Genomic DNA, 27,924 nt, shown 5'->3' with positions numbered 1-27,924 from the left:
GCCTAGCGGTTGCTACTCCTAGCTGGAGGATAAGGTTCACTTTTGTTCTTGGTACCATGGTGGAGCCTGGAAATAAAAGAAAGTGAGAAATGTCTTTAGAGGCAAAGCAAAAAGCTAAGACCACAATGAAAATAAGAGAGAGAGCTAAAGGAGACTTAAAAATCAAGGACTGATGGTGACCTGGCTTTGTTGCTTCTGGACTAGTAAGTAATACCACATTGTTGAATAGAACATATTCAACAGTGTGGATCTTTTACTTTAAGGTTTATTTCAGTTGGCTCTTGTTAGCATAAGCTCCTATTTAGCACTTGCTAATGCCGGCTGTGGCAGAGTTGTTTACGACCAGTAAGAGGGAGAAGCAGAAGCAAAAAATTGTATTTAATGTTGCTTTAAAATAAAAAAAGTGTCACGTTATTGCAAATGTTTGTTTAAAAACTTTTACCCTAAATGTATGTTTTACACAGATATTTACTGATATTTGAAAGATATTTTGTAGCTGCATATCACTATTTGTCAGGTAAGATTTGAGAAAATTTTCAATTGAAATGATTAGGTATCACAATATTCTCAACATTATCAGGGTTAGGGACACACTCCTTGGCTGAAATACTCATTTTAAGAATTGAAGCACTTCCAGAAGGCAATTCAATTCAATTCAATTCAAGTGTATTTATATAGCGCCAAATCATGACAAGAGTCATCTCAAGGCACTTCACATAATAAACATTCCAATTCACAGTTCATTAAGCCAATCAGAAAAATGTTTCCTATATAAGGAACCCAGCAAATTGCATCAAGTCACTGACAACAATACACTTTTGTTTAGAATCCATCAGGAAAGACTTTTTTATAATAAAGAACACTGCTATTCTCCCCCATGAGGAGGACAACATTTTCCTTCATTTTCCACAAAGTTTGCGGCAGTTTTGGTTACTTTCTGCTGAGATAAACATATTAACTGAAATAAAAACGTATAATCTGAAATTCAAAGAATTAAAAGTAAACTGCAGTTGGCCACCCTTTACAAAATTTACATTTTATAGAAGGCTGTGTTAAACCTGTTGTTAAATTTCTACTGAGGCTGAATAAACAGTTCTTCAGCTGTTCAATTTGGGTTTTTCTCATAATTGTATTTAATGACCCACAATTTCATGGAGTGTGAAAAAAAGGGAAATTGAGACGAGTATTGTCTGAGGACAATATGTTTTTGTTCGTCTTTGTTTTGCTAATGATCTTTTGGACCCAGCCAAGTTTCAGTTTAGAACATATTCAATAAAATAATTCTGAACTCTTCCAACTACAAACAGCAGCACTGGTGTGTGAGCAGGAGTCCACCTGTACAGATAATTCATGGTTAAACACATGCATCGACTTTAGGTCCAATGTTGGAAGAGGTAAATGAGACAAAAGCCTCCCAGAGAGAGAGACTGACAAGCTGGCCAACCTTTCTACAACGGCAAAAACAAAATCAACAGAAAGACTCACAGCAAGATTTTCAGTGAACGCTGATGTGCCGCTTAACGCCCGGTGGCATATTTACCATTTATTTACCAGTGTTATTTTAGGTTGTTTCTAATCCAATATTGTCTAGGGATCTTCAAAACTGCAGACGTAGAAGGGTTTGTATGTGATGTGTGTGATACGTGTGCGTGTTCACCTGTATGAGGCGCCCCTGCTCTGTCTGGAGTGTGTTCAGGTCTTGACCCAGACTGCTCTGCCCTCTGCGCAGGGACTCGTAGTCCATTTTCAGTTGCCCCGCGTGGGCTGACAGCTTGGTCACCTCCTCAGCCAGGTTGACTAGCAGAGCCCGATCCTGGCCTTTCACCGACTTCAGGTCAGAATCGTGGTCGGTCAGCGAGTGGAGCAGCGATGTCTGCACGCCCTCCAGGCGTATAAAGTTACTGTTGTAGTCGGGACAGTTGGGGTCGATGAAGATGTTGATGCGAGAGCCGTCGCCCCTCTCGACAGTTACCAGGGCGTTTGCCTCATCCTGATTGGTGGATATGTGGGGTAGGCCATCGGTCAAGGGCGGGGCCTGGTAGTGATTCATAAAAAGGATGGTGCCGGTTACAGTGACGGCCAGCAGCACAGCGACGAAGAGCAGGATGGTGCAGAGCAGGTAGCTGCAGCTCATCCTCTGAGAGTAGAGAAAGGAGCAAGGCAAGAAATAGGGAAAAAAAAAGGGAAAGTGTGCGTTAGGATAAAGATTGCTTTAACACCTCAAAAATTACATCATAGCAGCAGCCTTTTATAAAAGAAATGACTTTCATCCATCATTGAGAAAGTTTTCAATACCTATTCAATTCTCAGCGGTATGCAAAATAACCACATACCCATCTTTTTAAAATGTGTTTTTGAAAGATTTGTGTGGAAATAGAATACGGATTCCTTCAATTGCCAGTCTGATTGAAAAAAAAACACAATTATAATACAAGACAATTTCTTGGTCCAAGTACTCTGCATGTCATGAGACTGATCCTGGCACAGCCTGAAGAAGGATGCTAGTTTGCAGGCTGGCAGAGTAAAAGCAACGCTTGAAGTTTGTCACCTTTCAATTTAAGGACCATTTGCTTTTCACTTTTTAATTTAACAAATCTATTAAGGATAAACATTGCCCCCACCCCCCACCCCCACCCCACACACACACACACACTTGATTTTTCAATAATTTGCTGTGGTGTCTAGTTCAAATACACGCCTTGTTGTTCACGTTCTGTGGGAAAAAAACTCACTCTTGTTTCAGTGTAGCAGATAAAAAGGAATTACAAGTTTTACTCATTAATATTCATGTGATTCGAACACCGTTTGTTTGTTCTGCAAGGTTGATGTGTTAACTCCACAAATAACAGAAGCCTGAAGGAGTTCTGCTGTGTGGTGGAGTGGCTAACGTTAACAGTTAAAGCTGCTCTCCGGAGTTTTCCTCTTTCAGAAATTATGTATGATTAGTCAGAAATCCATAAAAGTGATTATCTTATCATGTACTGTGATATAATATAAGCAATACGTCTTATTTTTTATTTATTTTTTTGCTAAGCACGCCCCCTGCCCGGTAGAGCTCGGTGCAATAGGAAACTGAACGCCGACCAGAACAAACCAATAGCGTTAGACTACAGCTTAGACGCTTCACTTTTAAGGAATATCTCGGCTGATGCAGAGTTGATGAACTTTTCACGGACAAGAAAGTCTCTAAAATATAAATATATGAAAAGACAACATGAGAATAACACTCGTAAAACACAGTGTTTTAGCTCTGTTTGCCGGCTACAGAAGCACATTTATAAACAGAAACGTGAAGTCGCCATCTAAAAAAAAAACAGAGGGCCAGCAGTTTTGTGTGATCCACTTGTCAGCCACTAGATGGTGCCATTGGATAAGAGAAATACTCCGGAAAGAAGCTAACTCAACTAACCAAGACAAGCTCTACTCTCTCCTGGCTGCAAAAAAGTCAACACAGCCTTCCACTGTCACAAGCCAAGGTGGGTGAGGCCATGAATTATAATTTTCTGTGTTTTCCGGTCGTTTTCCTTTCTGTGGAAGGCATTAACGGTTGTAGAGGAGAACAGGTCTAACATGATTTCTCAGTAAATGAGACCTTTAAACTAGGGATGCACCGATACCGATACTGTTATCGGTATCGGTGCAGATACAGATACGATACTGGTATCGGTATCGGCAAAAGTTAACTGATACCAGGAACCGATACCAATGCAGATGTTTGAAAATGGCTTCACTGTAACTTATCATTTCTGTTCACCTAATATTTTAGTTTGGTGATGATTTCCATTCAAATATTTTACTTTTTATCAACCTCACAGTCTTTTCCTGTTGAAAGCAGAGAAGAAAATAAAATTTGTATTCCAAATCATTGCATTTTTTGTGTGGTAGAAGTATCGGTAATCGGTATCGGCAAGTGTTCAGATCCAAGTATCGGTATCGTATCGGTTTGGAAAATAGTGGTATCGTTGCATCCCTACTTTAAACGTTTTCCCTCTTTACAGTGTTTTTCGATTGCTAAAACGCCTTTTGCAAAACTGTACATTTCTTTCAAAACTGCACACACAAAACCCCAAACATAACACACAAATTCTTAAACCGTGGCTTCCCTTTGCAACAAAACCCAGCCATCACCCATCGTAACATGTTCCCAAAATGGAACACGTGTTTTCATTTGGTAAACACAGCCATATTTTCACATGACACACACATACCATTCATTGCTTAAACACACGTAGCTTTTGGTTGAACACTACCAAGCATGGAAAGAACACTGAAGAGCAAAACTGAAAACACAATTGTCTAAATGGAACACAATGAATTACACACTGAATGTCTGACGGTGCCCACTTTTCCCTGAGACAAACATTAGACATCACACAGATTTTGAGACAAAACATTTTATTTTTACTGTTAAACCCAACCCCCCACCCCGAACCCCACCCCCTCTCCCATTCAAGCATCATCATGGGGCGTGATGCCTCTGGTCTCTGTCTGGCCAGAGGGCCTCATCAACATCACAGACGACGTCCTCCTGGTCCAAACAGCTCTGGAAGTACCGCCTCGAGTGCCTCATGAAGCCCTGACAGGCCTCAAAGGCCACATCTCTACAAGCCTCCTCCGTGGCTTGAAGCAGTGGGACCTGGCTCTGTGGATTCCTTCCGTACACCTTCCACCTCCAGGCTGAGAAAAACTCCTCAGTGGGATTGAGGAAGGGGGAATAAGGTGGAAGGTATAAAATGGAAAACCGTGGGTGGTCCTGAAACCACTCATACACCTGGGTAGCCTTGTGGAAACTTACTTTTATGCTGCAGTCCCTGATTGCAAATTGCTCGCCAGACATGAACGTTTAGAGATTTGAATATTTGTGTGTTGTTGATTGAAGCTTTGAGAATTTATGTGAGAAGTGTTTGTAAACCTGAAGATTGTGTGTTGTGTTTTGACAGAAAGGTAATGCGAAACTGACATCAGAGTGTAAAGGAGGAAAATCAGAGTTCTAATATGATAAGGAAATCTTAAGTAGTGATAAACTGAGTCAAGCGATTGGGAACAGAAGTAGAGGTTGTGTAAATCGTGCCTCATTTTTGCTTTTTGAGTTTTAGCAATCGAAAAAAAAACTGTAAGATAAACAGAGTGAAATATAGTTCACAATGCCAACATCCACCTGTTTCACTGAATCAAAAAGGGATAGCTTTCATCTATTAGTGAAGTCGGGTTCAAGGAAACCACCAACCAACAAAAATGATGAAGTGAAATCTTTTTCTTTGCCTAAAATGTGAAAATAAAGAACAAAAGGCCCAAAATTAGCTGTGGAACTCTGAGCTCACTGCAGATTCCTAGTTGGGAGTAAGTTTTTCCGTTATCAGTCAGGTTGTTAAAGCGTTTCAGACCAGCACTACTGTAAGAACGCTCTGATGCACCATTTATAATCAGATTTATTTCATTATTTATTTCATACAACAGCCGGTTGTTCATTGATCCTTGTTGAACGTAACTCTGATTCGCAGCTGGGTGAAACTAATCCTGTTTCCAGATCAATAAATATGATTCGGAAGCAACAGCTGTTGTTTATAAAATGGGCTGGTGATATTAAGACATCTATCTGGAGGTTTAACATGCCAAGCCCTTTGATCTGTGTAGATAAAGTGTCCGCCTGCACAGTAACCCTCTACAGGTTGTTCAAAGAGCTATCTACAACAGGTCAGATCTAAAGTGTTCATAACATTCCTGTGGAAAACCACTTCTAGATCTGAACTTTCCCTTTACTCTTGGTATTTGATGTTGGTTTTGTATCCAACTCCCGGTTTCCACCCAGGTCGGGAGCTGGAACAGCAAAAGATGGAAGATAACCACCATGCTCCTGAAACGATCCACAACTCCCCCACATCTTCATCCAAGTGAATCAGCAACTGCTCTTTCCTGTCCCACACCAGGGGGATGCTTCATATAAAAATATGTGAGCTGATGAGAGTGAGAGTGTTAGTCTTCTGTTTTTATGAGAGTGCAAGTGCAAAACACATCAATATGTAGATTAGCTGCAGAGGCACATTGACACAGGGGTAATGGACTACTTTGCAAAAAAAAAAAGTTTATGATTCCTATAAAGGAAAAAAATCTATTATCTTATGCATTAAAAGTTCCTATAAGCTTTGTTTACCCATGGTCCTTGGGTTGAGGCCATTAAAAAGTGGTAAATACCCCTGACATGTGGGGGTGTGCATCTAACAACTAAGGCCCATTTTCAAAGGTCTCCTTAGGCCAATCATCTTCCCTGGATGATGTGCTAAAAGGGTTCAGGAGGGCCGGATGAGGTTTTGCTACATGAGCACTGTTTGGAGCCATGGGGCTTCATTCTCCACATTGGACCTGGTGCAAGTCAGTGGCCAGGACCTGCTGGGTGACTTTCCTCTGAGATCTCAGCTACGACATTAAATCCTCAATACCAACAAACTCTTCCATCAAGTAATTCAGCTTTTGTTAATCATTTGTGTTCCTCTCTGAAAGGAAGTTAAGAAAAAATAACAGGGCGCTGGTCAATGTTTCCTGTAGACGATAAAGTCTTTTGTGCTTCATGGAGGGGGCAACCGGCTGGCACACTGCTGCCAGCCTCTTCCCATTCTCCCTCTCCTGATAATAACATTTAACTTTTAATGTGCTACTACTAGTTCACCTGTTGAATGAATTATAGATTAACTTAGATAAAGACAATGAAGTTTGTCTTTTATTATATTAGAATATTAAAGAAGAAATCACAATGTAGCGAATAGAAATATTACCTGGTACCTCTGTTGTATTTGTGTGTTAGTATGTGTGCGGACTTTTGGAGGTTTTGGGGGTAGTGTGTGTGTGTGTGTGTGTGTGTGTGTGTGTGTGTGTGTGCGTGCGCGCGTGCGTGCGTGCGTGTGTGTGTGTGTGTGTGTGCGCTTTGTCTTCTTGATCCCCAGTGAGTCGTGGTGGATGGCTACTTATACTGAGCCAGGATCCTCTGGAGGTTTATTCCTGTTAAAAGGGATTTTTGCTCTCCACTGTCGCTACGTGCTTGCTTAGTATGAGGATGGATGTGAAGACATTGACACTAGTCAGTGACTTGATGCAATCTGCCGGGTTCCTTATGTATGAAACTTTTTACTGACTGGATTAATAAACTGACCTGTATTGGAATGTTTACTATGTAAAATGCTTTGAGACGACTCTCGTCGTGATTTGGCGCTTTATAAATAAACGGAATTGAATTTAATTAAGGAAACTGCATTTTCTTGTGAGGTCATTGTGTTAAAAAATAAATTGCAGGAGTGGAGGAAGTGAAGCTGTGGAAGTCAAGAAAACATCAGGTGGAATCTGCTTTCAGGTCCGTTGGAAGGGCCAATAGAAGACCCTGCTAAAGAGCATCATATAGATCTATCTGGCTGATGGCTGGTGGTGTGCACCTGCAAGAACTTGACCTTCAACAAATAAATAAATCAGAAGAATTCACTCACTTTAATAAGAGCTAGAGAAATAAAACTCGCTCCAATAAACATCTAAACAATTTAGATGCATGTTGGAAACATTTTCTTTTGACTTTTATAAGAGATTCATCTAAAACCTCTCTGGAGTTTATGCCAAATAGAGGATCTAACTTTAAACGTGTTGCAGCCTGTGGAATGGGGAACATTTCAAAAAGAAAATAAATAAATAAATAAATAAAAAGAAATAAATGTGAGGAAATTCTGAAAGGAAACATCAACGTGTCTCTGAAAACGCTACACTGTAGTTGAAAAGAAGGTGACAGGATAATGACTCTAAACTCATATCAAAATACACAATAAGCAACAAGGAGTGGAGCATTACAACACCCAAAAAAGAAAAAAGTAGAAGAAATGGAAAGTGTTTGTTATTTTTGTACGAGAAATGTGAATTAGACTTGAGAGGCTAAAAAACACCCAAAATAACTTGTACTCGTTTTCAAAACCAGCATAGATTTAGCTGAATAACCCCTTCTTTCCACCAGATGCAAAAGTGTGTAGCAATTAAAACATAATTAGGAGCAATAAGATGTGATGATTCCATATAAATATGAAATATTAACCTAATTGATCTTTGAATGTTTAATCAGAAGATTCTACGGTTCTTTGCTTCTTTGGGGACCATAAACACACTTCGTATTAATTCAGGCATAGTCAAGTAAATAGTTTATATACTGAATTGAATTATTTTCCTAAACTAACAATTTATACATGACAAAATATGAATAATGAGATATGAAGTGATGGATGGGAGGTGTTGTGATGGAAGCTAGATGTTGGAACAACCGTTCTTTGTGTCTGTGAGAAATTGTGAAATCTGGGTGTGAAAGAATTTGTTGTTTGTTATAAACAAGGGAGTTGTTTATTAAAAACAGCATCAGACGCAATCTGTCGTGCCAAGTCTACGAACCCTTGGTGGGGAGGTTCTCGTTCGATCCGGGGGGTCGATGGTCACTGCCGGTGGAGTGAACCTCTGATGTCAGGAACCCGTAGACAGTTCCGATAGGACCCGTCCAGTCTGAGATCCCTCGAGGTGAAGGCAGGAAGCTGGAATGCTTATTTGCATCTAAGGTTGATGTTTGTTTGGCTCTTAGAAGAACCGGTTGTCTGGTATCAGCCGCAGCGTTGCAGAGAGGCTTTGACAGGAGGTCAAAGGAGAAGACGGTTTCAAAAAGGCTTCTTTCCTGAAGTGACCGGTTCGAGGGTCAGCAAGAAACTGAATTCATCGGGAAGTAATCCTTGTTTTATTAAACTAATTTGTTATGATTTCTGGCCAAGTTTGGCAAATCAGAATTCGACACGTTTCTGAGTTTTTACCAACATCCCTCAGAAAGCCACGCCTTCATCTGATACAAGACTCTTAACCTTAATATGTATGTATACGGCATGTGTATGAGTGTAAACAATGATTAACTCGTTAAATCTAACACAGTGATTTGTGATATAAATGGATCATTGTGAGAATAATATTCATTTTAAATTCATTGATTTAAGCACAGATTATTCAAACCTGTGATTTAAACATCTTGTTCATTCATCACATATGATTATTTAACTTATAACTATAAAATCAGGGAGTCCTCACTTATTCAGAGTGAATAATGTCGACGTCTGGCTTTCACAGAGAGCGTAGGAACCTTGGGAGAGATTGTTTGGATGGATGTTTTGTCTTCTGTATGTCAACACGGGCTGAGCAGAACCTTCTGGATTTAGAAGGCCAAATAGAAAGTGGATTTATTTCTGTAGACGAAATGTTATTACGTTGGTCAATATAGGTGAAAATTGACCCTTTTGGATGTTGCAAGTGGAATGTAACGAAATAAGGGCGATTTATCCATGAGCTAACTTCCAGCCGAGAGTGATTTTGATGTGAAACAGCAGCAAAAGCGTTCCACACCGCTGATCCCGTGACGCCACCAAATCACGAGAATTGAGACACCGGTTGTGATTTCAGAAGTCCACACAATATAATGCAGGCAGAAAGACAGCTGCATGTGTCCAAAAAAGTATGTGGTTTATTTTCTGTTGTTTGCATCAGCTATAGGGCTTTCACAGAAATCACATATGGTACCTAGCTTTTGTTTTGAAAGTTTCCAGATGTTTTACACTGCCTTTGTGTTTGACTTCCTGTCTGGCTTGATCTGAACTGCAGAGTTTGACATGTTTTGGAAGCGAAGCCGGTGGAAAGGATCCTCTCCACTATAATGGCAGATAATTCCCGCATGAGTTTCGGGGTCGTTTCACGCTGCTTTCACATCCAGTGGAAAGAAGGGTAAAGCTTAAACACCTCGGCTGTGAAACAGGAAAATCCAAACAGATTGTTTTAGCTTTTCATCTCTTTGACCCGAAACAGACCAACTGGACGTAAGTCGTTGCATCTCAGCTGTCAGTACAAACTACTTTATATTCTTGATGTAGACACACTTTTATTTTGTAATGTGAAACTTAAAGAGCAAGTCACCCCCTACCAAAATCTAACTCCACTCCCACTTCATGTTTGAAAAATGCAACAAATGCCGTTGCCTAGCAGACACACAGGGTGGAGCCGCTAACAAAAACACACACACAGGCTCACGACAGCATTGTGACATCATAATGTACCAGTTTACATCATAGCATACCTCTTAGCCAATAGCGGTGGCAGTTTAAAATTCAATTACAGTGCAGAGTTTTTACCTGACAACGGCACAACACTGAGAGTTTTAAGCAGAATATTTAAATTTTGATGCACTGAAGTGCCAAATTACTGACTACACATGTCTGCAGCACGATTAGACACTCGTTTATTTAGTTTATCAGCAAAAAAAGTGGATTTGGGGGTGACTTACTCTTTAACTCATTCACTGCCATTGACGACTAAAGTCGTCATTTTAGATCCAACCGTTCACTGCAAATGACGACTAAAGTCGTCATTTGCATTTTTTTACCGTTTGAGCATCGGAACGAGCCCCCACGCTGAGAGAACAAACATCTCAGACCTGAAGCCGATCTTCATCCGCATGCGTCACAGATCACATGATCAGGAAGCAACACATCCATGTGTTTGGAGATCGTTTTGGGCCGTTCCTGTAAAAAAAAAGTGAGGCGCGAAGGGGAAAAGCGTCTGCCGATCACAATTCGACAACGGATTATGAAAGAACGGATAACGCTGGAAACACGCGGCTTCTTCCTGATGTAAGAGGTGAGTCTCCTCTTTGTTTTGGTTGTTTTGGCATCGACATCATGCTAGCGCGCAACATTCTGTGACTTAAAAAAACTGTTAAAACAGTGAGAAACGCTGGCAGCGAAGGCCGTTAGTGATCAGGAAACGGCTGGCAGTGAATGAGTAAAGGAAAATTAGATCATTCTTGATTTCTGATACAAGTGAACACTTGCTGCGCTACAGTCACCTACGCTATTTAAATGGCTGATGCTTATGCACGCACATAATCTGAACACAGGCATTCCTGCCAAAAGTGTTTAAGAGAGGGAACACACAGATTTGTGTGCTGCAAACTAAATATATATCTTGAAATGGCTTATTTTTTAACTGATTCTTCAACTTTTTGAGAAAAAAATCCCTAAAACTTACTTTTAAAAAAGCCTTTTGACTGAAAACTGTGTTTTCCCTCCTTGCTCTAAGTCAAGCAGTACAAAATACTTTGTTTCAGCATGTCCATTTGTATTTATTTTTTTCATTCTCATCTTTGAGTACAGGCTAGATTTAGATAATCTGACAGTATGAGCGTGGATGTGTGTGTACAAGAGTGTTTGTGTCATGCATAATGCGCATAATGGCAGCAATGTAACATTAGAGCAGTGTCTGTTGCCAGTGGGCCAAGACATCAGTAGACATCACTGTAACTGCACTGAATATTCATTGCTGCCATATTGACTGTTAACTTAACATAAAAAAGACATAATGGTTTCCGGTAGGCTGACAGCAAGACCCATACACTAGTGGCATGTGCACTCTCAGAATGTACAAATATGAGCACTACAGCACAGCGAAGATCCGAGACATTAACCTTTTAAGCATAAAGGCACATTTTTCTAATAACCCATCAAATCACTCTCTACACTGGATTCATTACGCTATATGCTGAGCCACAGCAAGAACTAACGGCGACAGCAGCCGCCCCCAGATGTCTCCTCATGTTGCCAGCCTCTAAGAAAGAAAAAAATATATACACACACTACTTCAACATACTGTGAAGACGACATTCAGCTGCAGAAAAGGGTGCACAATGAACAGATTTGCAATGCAGATGTTTTTGTCAACAATTTTTATGGCATGCTGTTGTAAAATAAAAGAAATGTATGCATTTAAAATGCTTTCAATGACACTGATTTAATTTCTGCAGCGTGCCGCTTCTGAAAATTGCCGCATCGCAGCTGGTTTGAATCACCCGATAGACTTTAATGGATTGCATTTGAAGCAGTGAGGATTCGCTGCTGTAACATGACGCTGGTGCTGCAGTGTGCAGCCGGCTTAATGTTTGCAACGACTCTGCAAAATCTACATAGTCATGAACCAATTTCATACATGGACATTTCCCGCTCTATCAGGAAATCCTGCAAGACTAAATGTGATTCAGGAATTAACAAACATGGGTTGTTCAGCTGCTTTTAAAGAAACCTAGCATGGACCAGTCACATTGAGGATTGCTCCTCTCCCAATGTCTCACTTCCATGAGAAGTGCCTCAGGGTTCTGTCCTGGGTCCTCTTCTTTTTTCAATATACATGTGCCCTCTCAAAAAGATTTTATCCAATCACGGGATCAACTTCCATTTTTATGCAGATGAATGCCAAATTTACCTGAAACTCAGCCAACAGCATTCATTTACAGTTTTCTGCAGAATTTCTCTCTGAGGTCAAAACCTGGCTGTTCTCTAACTTCTTATGGTTATATGATGGCAAGACAGAAACCACTCTTTTTAACCCCGCTAACACAAATGGTGCAACAGATGTACCTGCTCTCCTCTCACTCAGTCTTAAATTGCGTGTCACCAGCCTTGCTTTTTTTTCAGATTCGCAGCATCACATGGCTTAAATCCATCCTCAAACGCCCGCATCTTGAATCTGTCATTCGCCCGTTCATTACCTCCCACCTGGATTACACCGACTATGTGCTGATTGGATTAATGCAACCGCCTTGAGCAAACTACAGAAAGCTGAAAATGCTGCGGCTAGGTTGTTAACCAATTTCAACAGACGCGTGCACATCACACCCATTCTTGCTCATTTACACTGGCTCCAGGTTAAATTTAGGATTTCATTTCAAAGACTTGCTTTTTATATGCAAGGTTTTGAATGGTTCGTCTCCATCTTATCTAACTGAGCTGTTGATTCCATAAACATCCACATGTTCCCTTTGATTGGCCGATCACCAGCTACTGTATCTGTACTTGGAATGGGCGTGGCATAACCCGGAAGTGGGCGTGGTTTAACCAGGGGTGGGTGTGGTTTACATCAATGTATTATTTTAAGTCTGAAATTGATATGGATTGATCAGAAGTTTATATGTGTAATGTTTATTTGAAAACTATTTACAGAGTAGCCTCAGAATTGAGATTAAATATTTTTGATCACAATAGTAAAGAAACTATTTCAGAAAAAAGTGTTTCAATAAAATTAGAACATTAATATTTAAGTTCATGGATAATACATCTGAACTTATGCAGTAGGAACTAGGAAATATGAAATGCTAGAACCAGACACAACTTTATGTATATATTTTTTTATCTTAATTTGATTAAACTGATTTTTTTCTTAACGTTCTTGGCACTTTGCCCCACACAAAGTTAAACAAAACAATGTTGATTAAGGTGTGTGTGTCTGAGAGAGATAGAGAGGGTGAGAGGGAGAGAGATGGAGTTTAAAAAAATTTAAAAAACCCGACCGGAGCGGAGGTAGTGAGTGACTGATGCAGCACGTCAGCTGTCTTCTCAAATGCACCATGTAAGTTACGAAAAAAGTAACTTTAAATATTCAACCGAAAAAGAGGCGAGCTGAAGAAAACCTAGGGAAAACTGAAGAAACGTGAGCAACAGTGAAGCAAGCACAGCGAGATCCATTACTGTCTGTGTGTGTGCGTGGATGAGCCGGACGGACTGCACTCCAGGCCGGCTAGAGAGTTTTGTGTGTAGGGAGGGGCGGGCGCTCTATGTGACTGGCCAATCACAGAGCGTGAAGACAGTCAGTTAACCAATGAGGATTTTCCTTCAGCACGATTACAGATATTTACGAGGTTTACTCGTCTCATGCTCGTATTCATCAAAAATGCTTTATCCGTACCGGATACTCGTCTGAAACGAGTATCCGGCTCATCCCTATCCGCTATAAACAATGGGGCAGCGCTCCTTACCTCATGCTGCACCAAAACTCTGGAACTCTTTACCCATCCAAGTACATTTGGCTGCATCCCTCAGTAGGTTCAACTCTGACACATTGTTTTAGCATCGCCTACCCTACATGATCTACCTCATTTAAAACTGCACTACTCTAGTAGGTTGTGTCTTCCATCACTGCACATCTTAAGGCTGTTTAACTTTTCCCATTTACTTTAACTGTGATTCATTTGCTCTTTTAGGTGCACGTTGGGATATTTTTTTTAGCTTGTTTGGTTTTTTTATGCTGTTTTTAGTGGGTTTCAATTTGGCATGTTCTTTTTGGTTGTCCTTTTAACATGTATTTTATGCTTTCGTTTTAATGCTTCGCCTTTTTATGCTTTAGAACTAATCCCTCAGTTTTTTGCTAATTGTCTTTTGTTGTGTTTGAGCCTTTGGCTTTGGTTAGCTGGCATGCTTTATTAAGTTGTGCTTTATAAAATAAATTGGGATGGTATGGTATGGTATGGTATGGTATGGTATGGTATGGTATGATATGGTATGCTATGGTATGGTATGGCATGCTATGCTATGCTTTGGTATGGTATGGTATGGTATGGTATGGTATGGTGTGGTATGGTATGGCATGGCATGCTATGCTATGGTATGCTATGGTATGGTATGGTATGGTATGGTATGGTATGCTATGGTATGCTATGGTATGGTATGGCATGCTATGGTATGCTATGGTATGGTATGTATGGTATGCTATGCTATGCTTTGGCATGCTATGGTATGCTATGGTATGGTATGGTATGGTATGGTATGGTATGGTATGGTATGGTATGCTATGGTATGGTATGGTATGGTATGGTATGGTATGGTATGGTATGGTATGGTATGGTATGGCATGCTATGGTATGCTATGGTATGGTATGGTATGGTATGCTATGGTATGGTATGGTATGGTATGGTATGGTATGGTATGGTATGGTATGCTATGGTATGGTATGCTATGGTATGCTATGGTATGGTATGCTATGGTATGCTATGGTATGGTATGGCATGCTATGGTATGCTATGGTATGGTATGGTATGGTATGGTATGCTATGCTATGCTTTGGTATGCTATGGTATGCTATGGTATGGCATGGCATGCTATGGTATGCTATGGTATGGTATGGTATGGTATGCTATGGTATGGTATGGTATGCTATGGTATGGTATTGTATAGTATGGTATGGTAACACACCACATGAGAGGAATATCTGGTAAAGTTATCTTCAGATTCATTATGGTAATCAAGTGTGTTACCCAAATTCAACATTGTTTGTTGATAAACTGTTAAAAAGTGTCTAATGGTGCTGTATAGATGTGTAGTGATTATTATGGTATTTTAGTGCATCCTTTTTAAAATGTAAATAATCAGCTATAAACCATTAGTGTGGTGCTCTCTTCAGGTTGAAAAGTCTGCACTACATTTGAATTTGAATCATCCATCGCTATTAGCTAAGCAGTGATTCTTGACCTCAGCCAAAAAATTTCCACTGCACTACGAACAAGTCGTGACTGCTTTGGCCACTTACGAGCCAAAACAAATCTTTATAACTTAGAGCCCCTTGATTTCTCAAAAATTTATCCATGGATAAAGGAAGCCATAGAGATAAGGAGACGTGTGTGTGGGACTATGAACAGAGATGACGGGGTCTACACATTGGATCGCGCATGGGACTGCATCATCGGAGAGGGGAGAGCGGGCAGCAGAGGGCAACAACATCCTTTGCTGCCCGCGGTCAAACAGAGTAACCCTAACCCTGACATCAGTGTCAGCTCTGAGGATCCATGCTTTCGTTCTTTTTTAAACACAGAAACAGTTTTGTTTACCTGTTTGTAGCTACGGTTTCGCCGACAGCTGCCGGCTTCTTCAGGCTGACGCTGATGGTGGCGCGTCACTTCCTTCTCCGTTTATCTGCGGGCAGCAGAGGACGTTGTCGCCCTCTACTGCCCGCTCTCCCCTCTCCAACGATGCAGTCCCATGCGTGGTCCAGCGTGTAAACTCCGTCGTCCCTGTTCATGGTCCCACATCCACGTCTCCTTATCTCGATTGCTTCCTTGATCCATCTTTTGTATTTTTGTTGTTCAGTGGTTATGATCCGTGTGCTGTCCCAGTCCATTATATGGTTTTCTCTTAAGCAGTGATCTGTTACGGCTGACTTTTTTATTGTACTTTCTGCTTCTTCTTTTGCTGCTCTTGTGTGTTTACGATTTGCCTCTTTCTCACACTCCTTTCTGTGTTCTATTGTCAGAAACCCAGAAAGACAAGAACCAAAACCAGTGATAACCCTACCATACATCAGAGGCATAACGGAAAAAATAAGAGCAACAATGAAAAAACACAACATAAACACACCAACAAAGCCATACACAACAGTTAGAAACAGATTAGTACACCCAAAAGACAAAATATCAGCTGGACAAAAATGTGGAGTCATCTACGAAATCCCATGCAAAATATGCAATAAAACATACTTAGGAGAAACCGGACGCCAACTCAATACACGGACAATAGAACACAGAAAGGAGTGTGAGAAAGAGGCAAATCGTAAACACACAAGAGCAGCAAAAGAAGAAGCAGAAAGTACAATAAAAAAGTCAGCCGTAACAGATCACTGCTTGAGAGAAAACCATATAATGGACTGGGACAACACACGGATCATAACCACCGAACAACAAAAATACAAAAGATGGATCAAGGAAGCAATCGAGATAAGGAGACGTGGATGTGGGACCATGAACAGGGACGACGGAGTTTACACGCTGGACCACGCATGGGACTGCATCGTCGGAGAGGGGAGAGCGGGCAGTAGAGGGCGACAACGTCCTCTGCTGCCCGCAGATAAACGGAGAAGGAAGTGACGCCACCATCAGCGTCAGCCTGAAGAAGCCGGCAGCTGTCGGCGAAACCGTAGCTACAAACAGGTAAACAAAACTGTTTCTGTGTTTAAAAAAGAACGAAAGCATGGATTTACAAAGACACAGCAAGAACACACCTAAGAAGCTCTGAGGATGTTTGCAAATGCAAACGAAACTGTCAGCAAGGTAAAGAGAAACCTTTCCTGTGTTTTAAAAAAAGGACCAAAAATGGAATTAGAAGCCAAACACAGAAAGAATGTACCAAAGATAGTTGGAAGTTTTTTTCTCTGTCATTGTCTTTAATGAATTGTATCCTTTTATATTTTTTACAGCATAACATACCGCATTGATTAAATCATATCAATTTAATGGACTGACCTTGTGATATCAAAATATCATGTTTAAAAGACAATTGTCATCCTAGTTAAGACAACAAACATCCAATCAATGTCAAAGGGTGGTGATCATCAACACAAACCACGCTAAAGTTGGATTGAAAGAATAATATATCATAAAGGTGTAATATATATGAATGAAGCAATAATTACATCCTGTGGTCAAATTTGGTTACCGTACTACAAGTAGATACTGTAAGTGGCTAAAAGGTGGCTGAGGCTGTGGATGAATGAATGAATCTAAGGAACAGAAAACAAGGAAACCTGGAGGAGGGAAAACACATGGAATGGACAGGGACACGGAATATGGAACGGACACAGGACATAGGGTAACATGGACAGGAGACAGGACATGGCAATGATAAGCAAAGATGATCCATACACATTACATTAATAAGAAGACAAATACATTGTCATATCTGATGGTAGCACTCTTGGGTGTTTTACGGTAAGAAGCCCTTATCACGCTCATTATGATAATAAGCCTATAGCACTTGATGAGTTTGTTACCTTGCTGTTATAGTTCTGAACGACTCATGAAAGAAAGTAAAACGCCACGATTGCTTCATTACTAATTTCCCACTTTCACTCTCACTCACACACACACACACACACACACACACACACACACACACACAGTTCACCTTAATATCAAGTTGTTGGTAACTGAAAAAAGTTGCTTGAAATATTTTTAGAGCCAGCTATTTGTTTCCAATGTACGAGCTCACAGATTGTAAACAGTAACTGTCCCTCTTTAGTTTTTTTGCACGGAGAAAATCCGACAACCCCCCAGCTGGCTGAGAATGAAATCTGTTTCAGTTTAACCTTCCTCCCTACGCTAGACTGTTTTGTAATTATGTCATAGTGAATTTCTTCCATTTAGCTCCTTTAAATGTCGGTGCTTTATCGACACATCTATCAACCACAACTACACACATGACCCTGAGTTTTCAGGGTCTTAGTTAATAGTCACTAGGACTGTGCTGGGGTGAATTATTTCATGAAATTGCTGGAGGTCAAACAAAAGTAGTGTGTAATTACAAATCTCGTAGAAATCTTTCCCAAGTGATTTCATTAATGTCTTTAGTGAGGAGAAAATCTTAAAAACCAAAACGTTGTCATCAGTGCTGTTATTAGATCCTGTGTAATGAATTTACACGCTTCCCTTCACCATTGCTCCATGGAAAGAGTAGAAAATGCCTTGAAAATGAAGGTGTCATAATGCAGCTGCTGCTGGCTAAGTCGTTTTATTTTCTGCGAGGGCAGACTGACATGAAGTCAGAAAGTAAAATGGAAAACGCATTAGGCTTTTCTGCAGCCTTATCAGCTTGATGGTCAGTAAAAAAATAAAATGTAGCAGCAGCAGCCTGCTTTGTGTCCCTGCAGAATACATGATGTCTAAACTCAACTCAAGAGCTGTAGAGGAGTAATGACACCGAGTGCGGGATGCCAGCCACCTCTTAACACATTTTTTTCCTCCTTTCGGTGAATGAGACTCTCAGCCATGCAGCAGGAGCCATTCTGTAATTAGTGGTTGACTTTCAGATTTCCTCGTGCCTCCGTTAGTGCTATCTGGGATTTGAAAGGACGGCAGGGGAATTCTGATTCTGAGAATTGGAGAGAATTTATGGAAATGACGTTGTTAGGTCACGCGTGGGAACTGGCAGGCTTTCTCAGACAAGACTGTCCTCATTAAAAAACAAGGACTTTAAACAAACTATATTATTTTCGGTTTTGAATTCAAGTTAATCCTGCCAATGGCACAAAGAAAGTCAGTCAAACAAACAATTGAATATGTTGCAGAAGACTATTTTTCATAACTTCCACCTGCTTTTCATGCAGCCGCGTTCAGACTTTCAACACTGCAACATTCCTTTTACCGTTTTCACGTCACCGTGTTTGGAAATTCTGCTGGGCCTAATCCGGTTAATTCCTGTGTGTCTGGGTACTTCAGCTGAGGTCACGTCAATGCCGCTGCTCGGTGACAATATGTGAAGTCTAATATGAAATAATCCTTCACACTGCCAGTGTGCGGCAAGGAAGCAGGCTGTGATGAGAACCATTGTCGGCAATACGTAATCTTCTCCACTGCTGAGCGAGTCACTATTCACTGACTGTTTTTACTGAAAGGACAACAGTGAAAACCAATACAATCCACAGCATGGTGTCTTTGTACTTTTGATTATTTCCATCTAGACAACTTTTCATCTAAGCTCCTTTAAATGCTTAAAATTACAAAAGTAAAATTTGTTTTTCGTATATCATCAAGAGGTAAAAAATGGACGTAGGTTTGTGTTTATACAGGTCAGAGAAGGTTCTCAGTCGTACAGGTCATGGTAATCCAAACGGGGTTCGAATGAAGGAAGTCTGAAAGAGAATCCACAGCAGCAAATAGCAAAGAAAAGGACAACAAGCATCATCATCCCATGTGTGTCAGGAGTCTCAGAAACCCTTTTCAGATTGACATTCTGGAATATGTGCGGACAATTCAGTCCGGTTTTTAACCAGAACTGTGTTTTCAGACACACCACTTTAGTACCTGAACTTGTCCTTTCGGCTGCCTTCACACAGCACGGAAAAGTTCCAGATGTCTGAGGGGGAGGGGGTGGGAAGGCTGTACCCGGATATTGCGTAAACATAGTGCGGCGGGCGTACATGCGTCATTTACCCAAACAAAGCTATTCAGTCAAACACGGCCGACGAAGAGTTAGAATTCCTCCCACTGATCGGACTTATGTTAAGCATAATTCTGCGCACACGAAGACGCATAAGAGACCTGGATGATGAAGCTCAGTGGTTAATAAAGGAATCATGGAAGCGGTGTGAAGCGCTCCGTCGCGCATCTAGGAGACGGTACGGTAGGAGGCGAGCTGCCATGGTTCGCCGCATGCTACAGGAGCGGGCTATCTAGGTGTGCACAGCGTCCCCCGGCCCCCTCCTCCTCCCCCTCCTCCCTGTCCGGAACTCGACCTCACCAGTCTGAAGCAGCCACCCTGTCCGTGACAAGTCCGGTCCTGTTACTAGGGGCTTCGTCCGGTTTAATTACGGAAAAGGTTATCCGGATGTTTGTATTCAGACACAAAAGTCTCAAGGACAGAGTCCCGAACATTTCTGTTTTTCTTGGCCTGTCTGAAGGGGACTAGAGATACTTCAGAGAAGAATCTTCTCCAAGCACAACATCCCGGTAAACTTTAAACCCAACAACACCCTCAGACAGAAATTGGTCCATCCAAAAGACAAAACACCCAAAGAGAAGCTGAGTGCAGTCGAATATGAAGTCTAATGTAGTGAGGACTGTCCAGATCTTTACTTTAGGGAAACTAAACAACAATTACACAAGCACATGACACAACACAGGAGAGCCACCTCTTCAGGTCAAGACTCTGCAGTTCACCTACACCTGAAGGACAAGGGACACACTTTTGAAGATTTTAAAGTACACATACTGGACAGAGGAGATACATAGTTTGAGAGAGGAGTAAAGGAAGCTATCTATGTCAAACGTGAGAAACGTGCTTTAAATAGAAAAGGAGGATGTTGGGTATTTTTATAATTGTACCTTTTTGAGGCCTAAAAGATGCCCATCTCTGTGTTTGCCAAACCGTGGCTGTTCATGAAAAGGTTGAGCAAGGATGTTGATTGAGAAAACTCTGTACCTCTGTAACCTGAGAAGGCCCGCCTTCTCCACCCTTTGCTTGAATAAAGCCACTGGACACTCTGAAGACAGGGGGAGTCACCTGGCATCTAGCTCTGGAGAGAGTTATGAGTCATTTCGGTGATCTCCCCCTCATTTGGCTAATTCAGTGTAAAATGTCTCCCTTTCGTGATGTGTGTTTATTTCAGGGTTCAGGGTTATGGAGATTAAATATTACCTAACATTATGGTCTCCTGATGGAGACCGCGGGTATGCCGAGCTGGTGAGGTGAAGGCTTTGAGGCTGGAGCAGAGTGGGGGCTGGTTGGTTGAGTCCAGCTTCTCGCATGTTGATTCGCGCACATGGACATTACAAATAATCAAGATTTACTCTCTCTCTCCGGGTGTGTCGTCCTTTAAGGTAATATGGGATGAATCTAATTACCTATCAGAGGACTCAGGTTTCACCTTTCCAGTACCTATAATGTAGCTCTGAATCGTATGCCCTAATAGTTTCAGTCTACGTCACATCTTCCTGCATCTAATCAATACAACTATTACCACAAAATAGATGCTAACGACTCATCTGGAGGTAAGGAGAAGGGGTATTCAGAGTAGTTTCTGCTCCTTAAGCAACAACAGACAGCAACAGCTTATAAGCTTGAATCTTCCATATTCCAGTCAGAGTTGACAAAGCTCCTCAGATGAGAAGTGAAACGTCTTCAAGAAACCAAAGAAGTCCAGTCGCCTTCATCTGAACCCTTTTGAAACAACCCTAGAATATAAAAATGAGCATCGTATGCATCTGGTGATCCCAACCTAACGATCAGAACTGGCTTTGTGGAATAGTAGTGAAACACCTTCTTGTAACAAAGAAATCCAGCTGCCTTGATCCAAAACCAAATAGGAACAAAAATAGTTTTTTTGCCTGTCTGTGAGTGTGTTTGTCATTTTGTTTGTTTGTTTGTTTACAGATTGTGCTTACTATTTAAACTATTTCAATAAAGCTCTTCAAAAGCATTCAACAGATAAACATTTACAACTACAGGGTACATGTTGGAGTCACCCTAGATCAGGTGACCTCCAAGCTGTGGAATGACCTTCCACTCGTGGTCTGAAAATCACCCTCACTGTTGGTTTTTAAGAGTCAGTTCAAGACTCACTTTTATACAGTGGTGCTCACTCCGCATGTGAGTTAGTTTTAGCTTTTTAGATATTTCTGGTCAATTTCGTAAATGATTATCCGGCTGTATTTTTACTTTATTATTTAGTTTTTATCAGCATCTTTTGATTTTATCTGTTGTTTTTTATTTCTGGCTGTTTATTTTATGGCTGGCCATTGCTTGGGTCTGTAGTGTTTTAATTTCTGTGTGAGTGTACAGCACTTTGGTTCGCCTGTGGTGGAAAGAAAGTGCTTTATAAATAAAGGCCGATGATGATGATGATGATGAGGGGTATTCAATTCCGGTATCAAGCCTTCTAGTAATACCCATGGCCTTGATTATCCTGTTTAAAAAAAAAAAACTAAGGAAAACTCCATCATTCCTAGCATTAGATAATGTGACCTAGAATCTGCATTTATGCATGGAGGCTTTTTTGGATTCTCTGTAGGTCAAACTGAGGTGCTCTTTGGGTGAGACCAAAGCTTGTGACAAAGTGAACATTCACGACAGACAAGATAGATGTTTTGAGAGAAGAGTAAATGAAGCAATTTATGTGAAACAGGAAAAACCGATATTAAACAAATGTGTTGATTAAACAGAGGATGAGGCCTCAGGTTTCACCTCTCCAGCACCTACACAAAGGTCACACCCTCCTGCATCTAATCAAGACAACCATTCCCAAACAATAAGCCACTCCTTGGGGGTAGGGGGGAGGGGTATTCTAGGGCCTCTACTATTCGCATTCTATATTCTTCCCCTGGCCGGCATCATTCAGTCTTTCCCAGACATCTCCTACCACATCTACGCTGATGATATTCAGCTCTATATGTCCTTTATGCCCCACCAGTTGGACAGGCTGGCCACACTTGTACTCTGCCTGACCCAGATCAGTAACTGGCTGTCCAGCAACTATCTTGTCCTCAATGCTAACAAGACAGAGACCCTGATCGCTGCACCCCCGGAACTTCAGCCAAAAATCGAGCAAGAAATTGCCTCTTTTTGCCCATCAGCCAAGGCCAACATTAGAAACCTGGGAGTTATTTTTAATCCAGCTTTAAGTTTAGACTCACACGTCAAAACCATCTCCCGCTCTTGTTTCTTTCAACTGAGAAACATTTCAAAAGTCTGTAAACTGGTTTCTACTGCAGATCTGGAAAAAATCATCCATGCCTTTGTGTCATCATGCTTAGACTACTGTAACGCTCTTTTTACTGGTCTCAGCAAAACCTCCCTCTCACGCCTTCAAGCCATCCAAAATGCAGCAGCCAGACTCCTAACCAAATCCAGCAGACGAGCTCACATCACTCCAGTTTTACAGTCCCTCCACTGGCTCCCGATAGAATTTAGAATACAGTTTAAAGTTTTAGTCCTGACCTATAGAGCTCTTAACAACCAGGCTCCAAGCTACCTATCTGAGCTTTTATCCCCACAAATCACCTCTCGGAACCTTAGATCCACATCTGAAAACCTCCTGGCTGTTCCTCGAACCAGACTGAAAACCAAAGGGGACAGGGCCTTTCAGACTATTGCACCCAGACTTTGGCACAGTCTACCTTCAAATCTCTGTCTCTCTAACACTGTAGAGGTCTTTAAAAATCGTCTAAAAACTCACCTTTTCATCCAGGCGTTCCCTCCCTAAGTGTTTCAAAAAGATTACTTTGTTCGGGTTCACACCTTCACTTTGTTTATACTCATGATTTAATTTTCTATTTTATCACTGCTATTGTTTTTCTGATGTTGTTATTGGTTAGAGGTATTTGCCCTGATCTTTATCATGTTGTACAGCGCTTTGTGATTTATATCTGTGAAAGGTGCTATATAAATAAACTTTTACTTACTTACTTACTTACATGTAGTTTCTGCTCCTTAAGCAACAACAGACAGCTACATTTTCCAAGCTTGACCCTGCCCTATTCCAGTCAGAATTGACAAAGATGAGAAGCCAAACGTCTTCAAGAAACCAAAGAAGTCCAGTTGCCTTCATTCAAACCCCTTTGGATTACCATGACCTGGGTGGCGAAGAACGTTCACCAGCAGACAACGTAGAATTTAATAGATTTTAAGATGTTCTTTTATAAAATAAAACAATGTGTTTACTCATAGTTATTTTTCTAATGGTAATATAATGATCATAAAAAATGCTACCATACATTGCTTGTACATTTTCTCTTCCAACAGCAATAATTAAAAAAAAAGTGTAACATGCAGTACTTTGATTCTCCACCAGAGGGAAGTAGACGTGTTTACAATGTGAACAGGGTAGTGAAGAATGTACTAATCCTGATGAAGAGGTTGAGCTCTTAGACAGATTAAACCATACACATCAGATGCAACACTTTTAGAATTGCAGGGTTAAAAATAATTAAACTATAAGCAAAATATAAAAAAACAAACTACTGTAAATACAAAAGTATGATTATTTTTTTCAGTGAACAAGTCAATTCATTCAATTGCTTTTCTAAGAAAAACCCATAAGCACTTTCTGACGTCCTACACAAATACGGCGGGGACTGGGCCTTACCTTGGCCGGAGTCTCTCTGGCAGTTTCTGAGTCTGACCAGCGGTGTTTGAGCTGGGAGGAGCTGGGCACACATTCACAGAACGTCTGCATGAGACAAACAGACAAGGCCACCAGTGTTGGCGTTTGTTCAGGTCACATGTGCAATCAGGCATGCAAGCACATGTGAATAAACAGACTCAAAGAGCCACATGCATGCCAAAAAGAAATAAAACACACACACACACATAGGAGACTTTGGTTGTGCGTTGAAAAAGCTGATTTAGGAAATGCATGCATCTTCTGGTCGAAAACATTCGATCCAGTAACAGTTATTGTTGCTGAATCTGATAAACCACCTACAATCATGTGCACAGTGAGAGGCAGGTTTGAACAACAACCTTAAATAGTTATGGCTGAATTCAGTTGCTTGGAATGATAATTTGCAGAAAAAGCCTGACAAAACCACACCCAACAATTTCCTGTTGTAGAAAATGTGGCAAAATAAAGATAATTTTAACTGTGGGTGACCGTGAGCACCCATGCAAGTGTTTACTCATGCAACGGAATGTGGGCGTTTGCATGTTATATCTGAATATTGCACTCTTCAGTAGATGAGCCTGTTTATGCCTGTGTTTGCATTTGTCTGGATGTAGTTTTAGCTGCAGCGCAGATAAAAGCAGAGTAATTATAAAAGCAGCAGCTTTCTAATTGCTCCAGAGGAACACATCGTTCTATGACCTTAAACATTGCATCCCCCTCAATGGAATTGCTCAATTAGCCTGGGACAATAACACCAACACTAAAGCGCGTGCATACACACTCAAACTCATGCAAGAATTGCCGACTTAAGAGTAGATATGTAAATATGGACAATCAACATATTGGGATGTGTTTTCTGACCAAATCTGCTGTCATAAACCAATATGAGTATTTGAATGTGTGTTTGAGTCATTCCACTCGCTTCATAAAAACAAGGGTGTGTTTATATTAACAGCAGGAGGAAAATAATGTTTTGTGTCTGCATCTTTGGTCTTGTTAAAGCTCGCATGTTAAAGAGATGGTAGTTAACAATGCTACAACTAACCATAACCCCATAATCTTCCATAAAGGATGGGTTACACACAACTTCATCACTGTGGCTAATAAAGAGTGCTACAAAAAAGTCTAATGGGAAAATACTCATCATTCTTACTCTTCTACATGAGCAGCAGGTGCTGCTTTAGACGCAAAGCACTCACAGATGGCCCAGCTACTGCGCTGAAATCAGAGCTGGAGAGGTTAACTCCTAGCCTGGCAAGCCAGACTAAATACATGTATTATTTAGTCTGGCCACGCTCCATTGACGGCTCTTGGTTGTGGGGCGGGTTCTACGGTTGTCTTTCAAATGATCTCCGCATTCCACTGGACAATGAATGTGACATACTCTTGTTTCACTCTGTTGCATCATCCCACCCACCAGGCATATAGAGTGCCCTGATTGGCCCACAAAGCGGATAAAGCTCTGCGATTTGTTCACTAAGCAGATAGAGCACTATGATTGGCCCACCATTATGGACCAATCACAGCTCTTTGTGTTTGAAACCCCTTTAGAGAGCTGTGATTGGCTAGCCAGAGTCCTGGTAGGAGCTGCTGAGGTTCCGATGGAGCATGCCTAGACCATTCTTTGCAAAGCAAGAATTTGGTCTAGTTCACTAGGCTAGTTAACTCCTCTATGACCACTGGATCACAAATGCATGAAGTCACAGCTGGCTGGTTTTGCACCATCTTACATCTCATCTAATGTCCTATGTACCTTCTAGACTACCAGGTATGGGAAAGTGTGGCATCAACAAGTCATCTCCATGCTGTGTTTTTGTTCTGCTCAGCAACTGAACCAGGTTCATTCACTGTGCTGATTGAAATCACCTGGTTCTGTCGCTGAGCAGAACAAAAACACGACATGCAGATAACATGTTGATACCACAATTTCCCATATCTGTAGGCTACACTTTAAAATTTGTTTTTTTTAGATATTGGACATGCCCACGGATTCCCTCTCAGGCTGCTATAAGCTGTGAAGCTCCAATATCCAAGAGGGGCTCGGAGTAGAGTCGCTGCTCCTCCAGCAGCAGCAGTTGCTCTCTTCTAAGTGAGAGGTGGCTGCATTTTAATTTGCTCTGATTGCGACATCACAACTTTGTCAAACTGCTTGTTTTAGACACATACTTCCTAAAACTAAAAACTGACAGGAAACGGATGGACATTTTCTTTCATGTTTGGAATGTTTTTGGAGGGAGTAGAGACCTACATGGCAGCACAAAAGGATGCAAAAAGCAAGTTTTACATAATATCTCCCCTAAACCGTTTTAAATGACTCAAACTGTGTTTTGAGTGTTTCTTCTGACAAACCTTAGCCAAGATAAGAGAGAAAGGTTTGGATTTTCACCAAATAATAAATAAAAGTTGTTGTTTTTTTTTGGCCACTAAATGGTAAATGGCCTGCATTTGATATATACCCTTATGGAGTCCTCACATCCCCCCAAGGCGCTTTACAGCACAATCAGTCATTCACCCATGCACACACACAATCACTCCCTGGTGGTGTTTAGTTACACATTAGCCACAGCTGCCCTAGGGCGCACTGACAGGGCAAGGCTTGCTGAACACTGGCACCACCGGTCCCTCCGACCACCACCAGCAAGCAAGGCGGGTTAAGTGTCTTGCCCAAGGACACAACAGCAGCATTCTCTGTCGGAAGCCAAAATTATTAAGATCATCCATCCCCTCTGCATCGCCCATTACAATTAAATCCAGTGAGCCAATTATGTAATCATTAGGGGTGTGTTAATTACAATTCCTTAATTAGAACAAAAATTCAGTAAAAAAATTAATGTTTGAGCCCAAGAGTTCCCTAACTAAGGGCCAAAAAACGTTAGCACCAACATTCATATAGATAGATATAATCAAGCTGCACCTCTAAAGAAACTTCAGATCCTGGGCTACAAGGCCATAAAAACCTTTTTGCTCCAAACACAACTAAAAGTACCATTAAATAAATCACGACAAATTGCCTTTCATGCAGAAGCAAAATAAAGAAAAAATATCTAGTTTTGTAGTTGGTAGAAAGATGACAGACATTAACTTTATCCATTTGAGCTTTATTACAGCAGGAGGGACGAGCATACGCATAGCATTCATCTTGTAACCCTCAACAGAACTTCCCCTGAACTCTATACCACACCTCTATATGCATTAGCTGTGTTCTGCTGCGACTTGGTGTTCATTTCAGTACACAACATTTACATTGTTACATGTCTACTACTAATATTTACACATCCTAACAAATACCGCAATTGTTACCTTTACAATGAGACCAAAGTAATAAATAGACCCTGTGACTTCGTGGATGTGAACTGAAGTGTAGGTGAGTCATCTGTACCTCACTAATATTATTTTTAATAGAAAAAAATGCTTGTGTGCAAATGGTCTTGAAAGATTAAAATGTGATTAATCAAGATTAATTAATTACAAAG

General features: G+C 41.0%; 2 protein-coding genes across 3 annotated transcripts in view; one reads left to right on the top strand and one right to left on the bottom strand.

Annotated features, from left to right (window-relative positions):
• LOC139070257 (uncharacterized) overlaps positions 1-27,924 on the top strand; it is a 295,005-nt gene that overhangs the window by 205,687 nt on the left and 61,394 nt on the right. The gene's annotated exons all lie outside the window — the stretch shown is intronic.
• Positions 1-27,924, bottom strand: part of fibcd1b (fibrinogen C domain containing 1b) — a 226,432-nt gene that overhangs the window by 150,195 nt on the left and 48,313 nt on the right. Inside the window, exons 2-3 of one of the 2 annotated variants that reach the window (XM_015943223.3) lie at positions 24,434-24,517; positions 1,658-2,137 (exon numbers count right to left, since the gene is read on the bottom strand). In XM_015943223.3, the coding sequence (XP_015798709.1) occupies positions 1,658-2,137; positions 24,434-24,517 (564 nt within the window). The remainder of the gene's footprint in view (positions 1-1,657; positions 2,138-24,433; positions 24,518-27,924) is intronic. The other variant, XM_015943224.3, reaches the window with a different exon arrangement.

Source organism: Nothobranchius furzeri, chromosome 6, assembly GCF_043380555.1.
Source record: "Nothobranchius furzeri strain GRZ-AD chromosome 6, NfurGRZ-RIMD1, whole genome shotgun sequence".
NCBI classification, from domain to species: Eukaryota; Metazoa; Chordata; class Actinopteri; order Cyprinodontiformes; family Nothobranchiidae; genus Nothobranchius; species Nothobranchius furzeri.
This window is presented reverse-complemented; position numbering and strand designations above follow the sequence as displayed.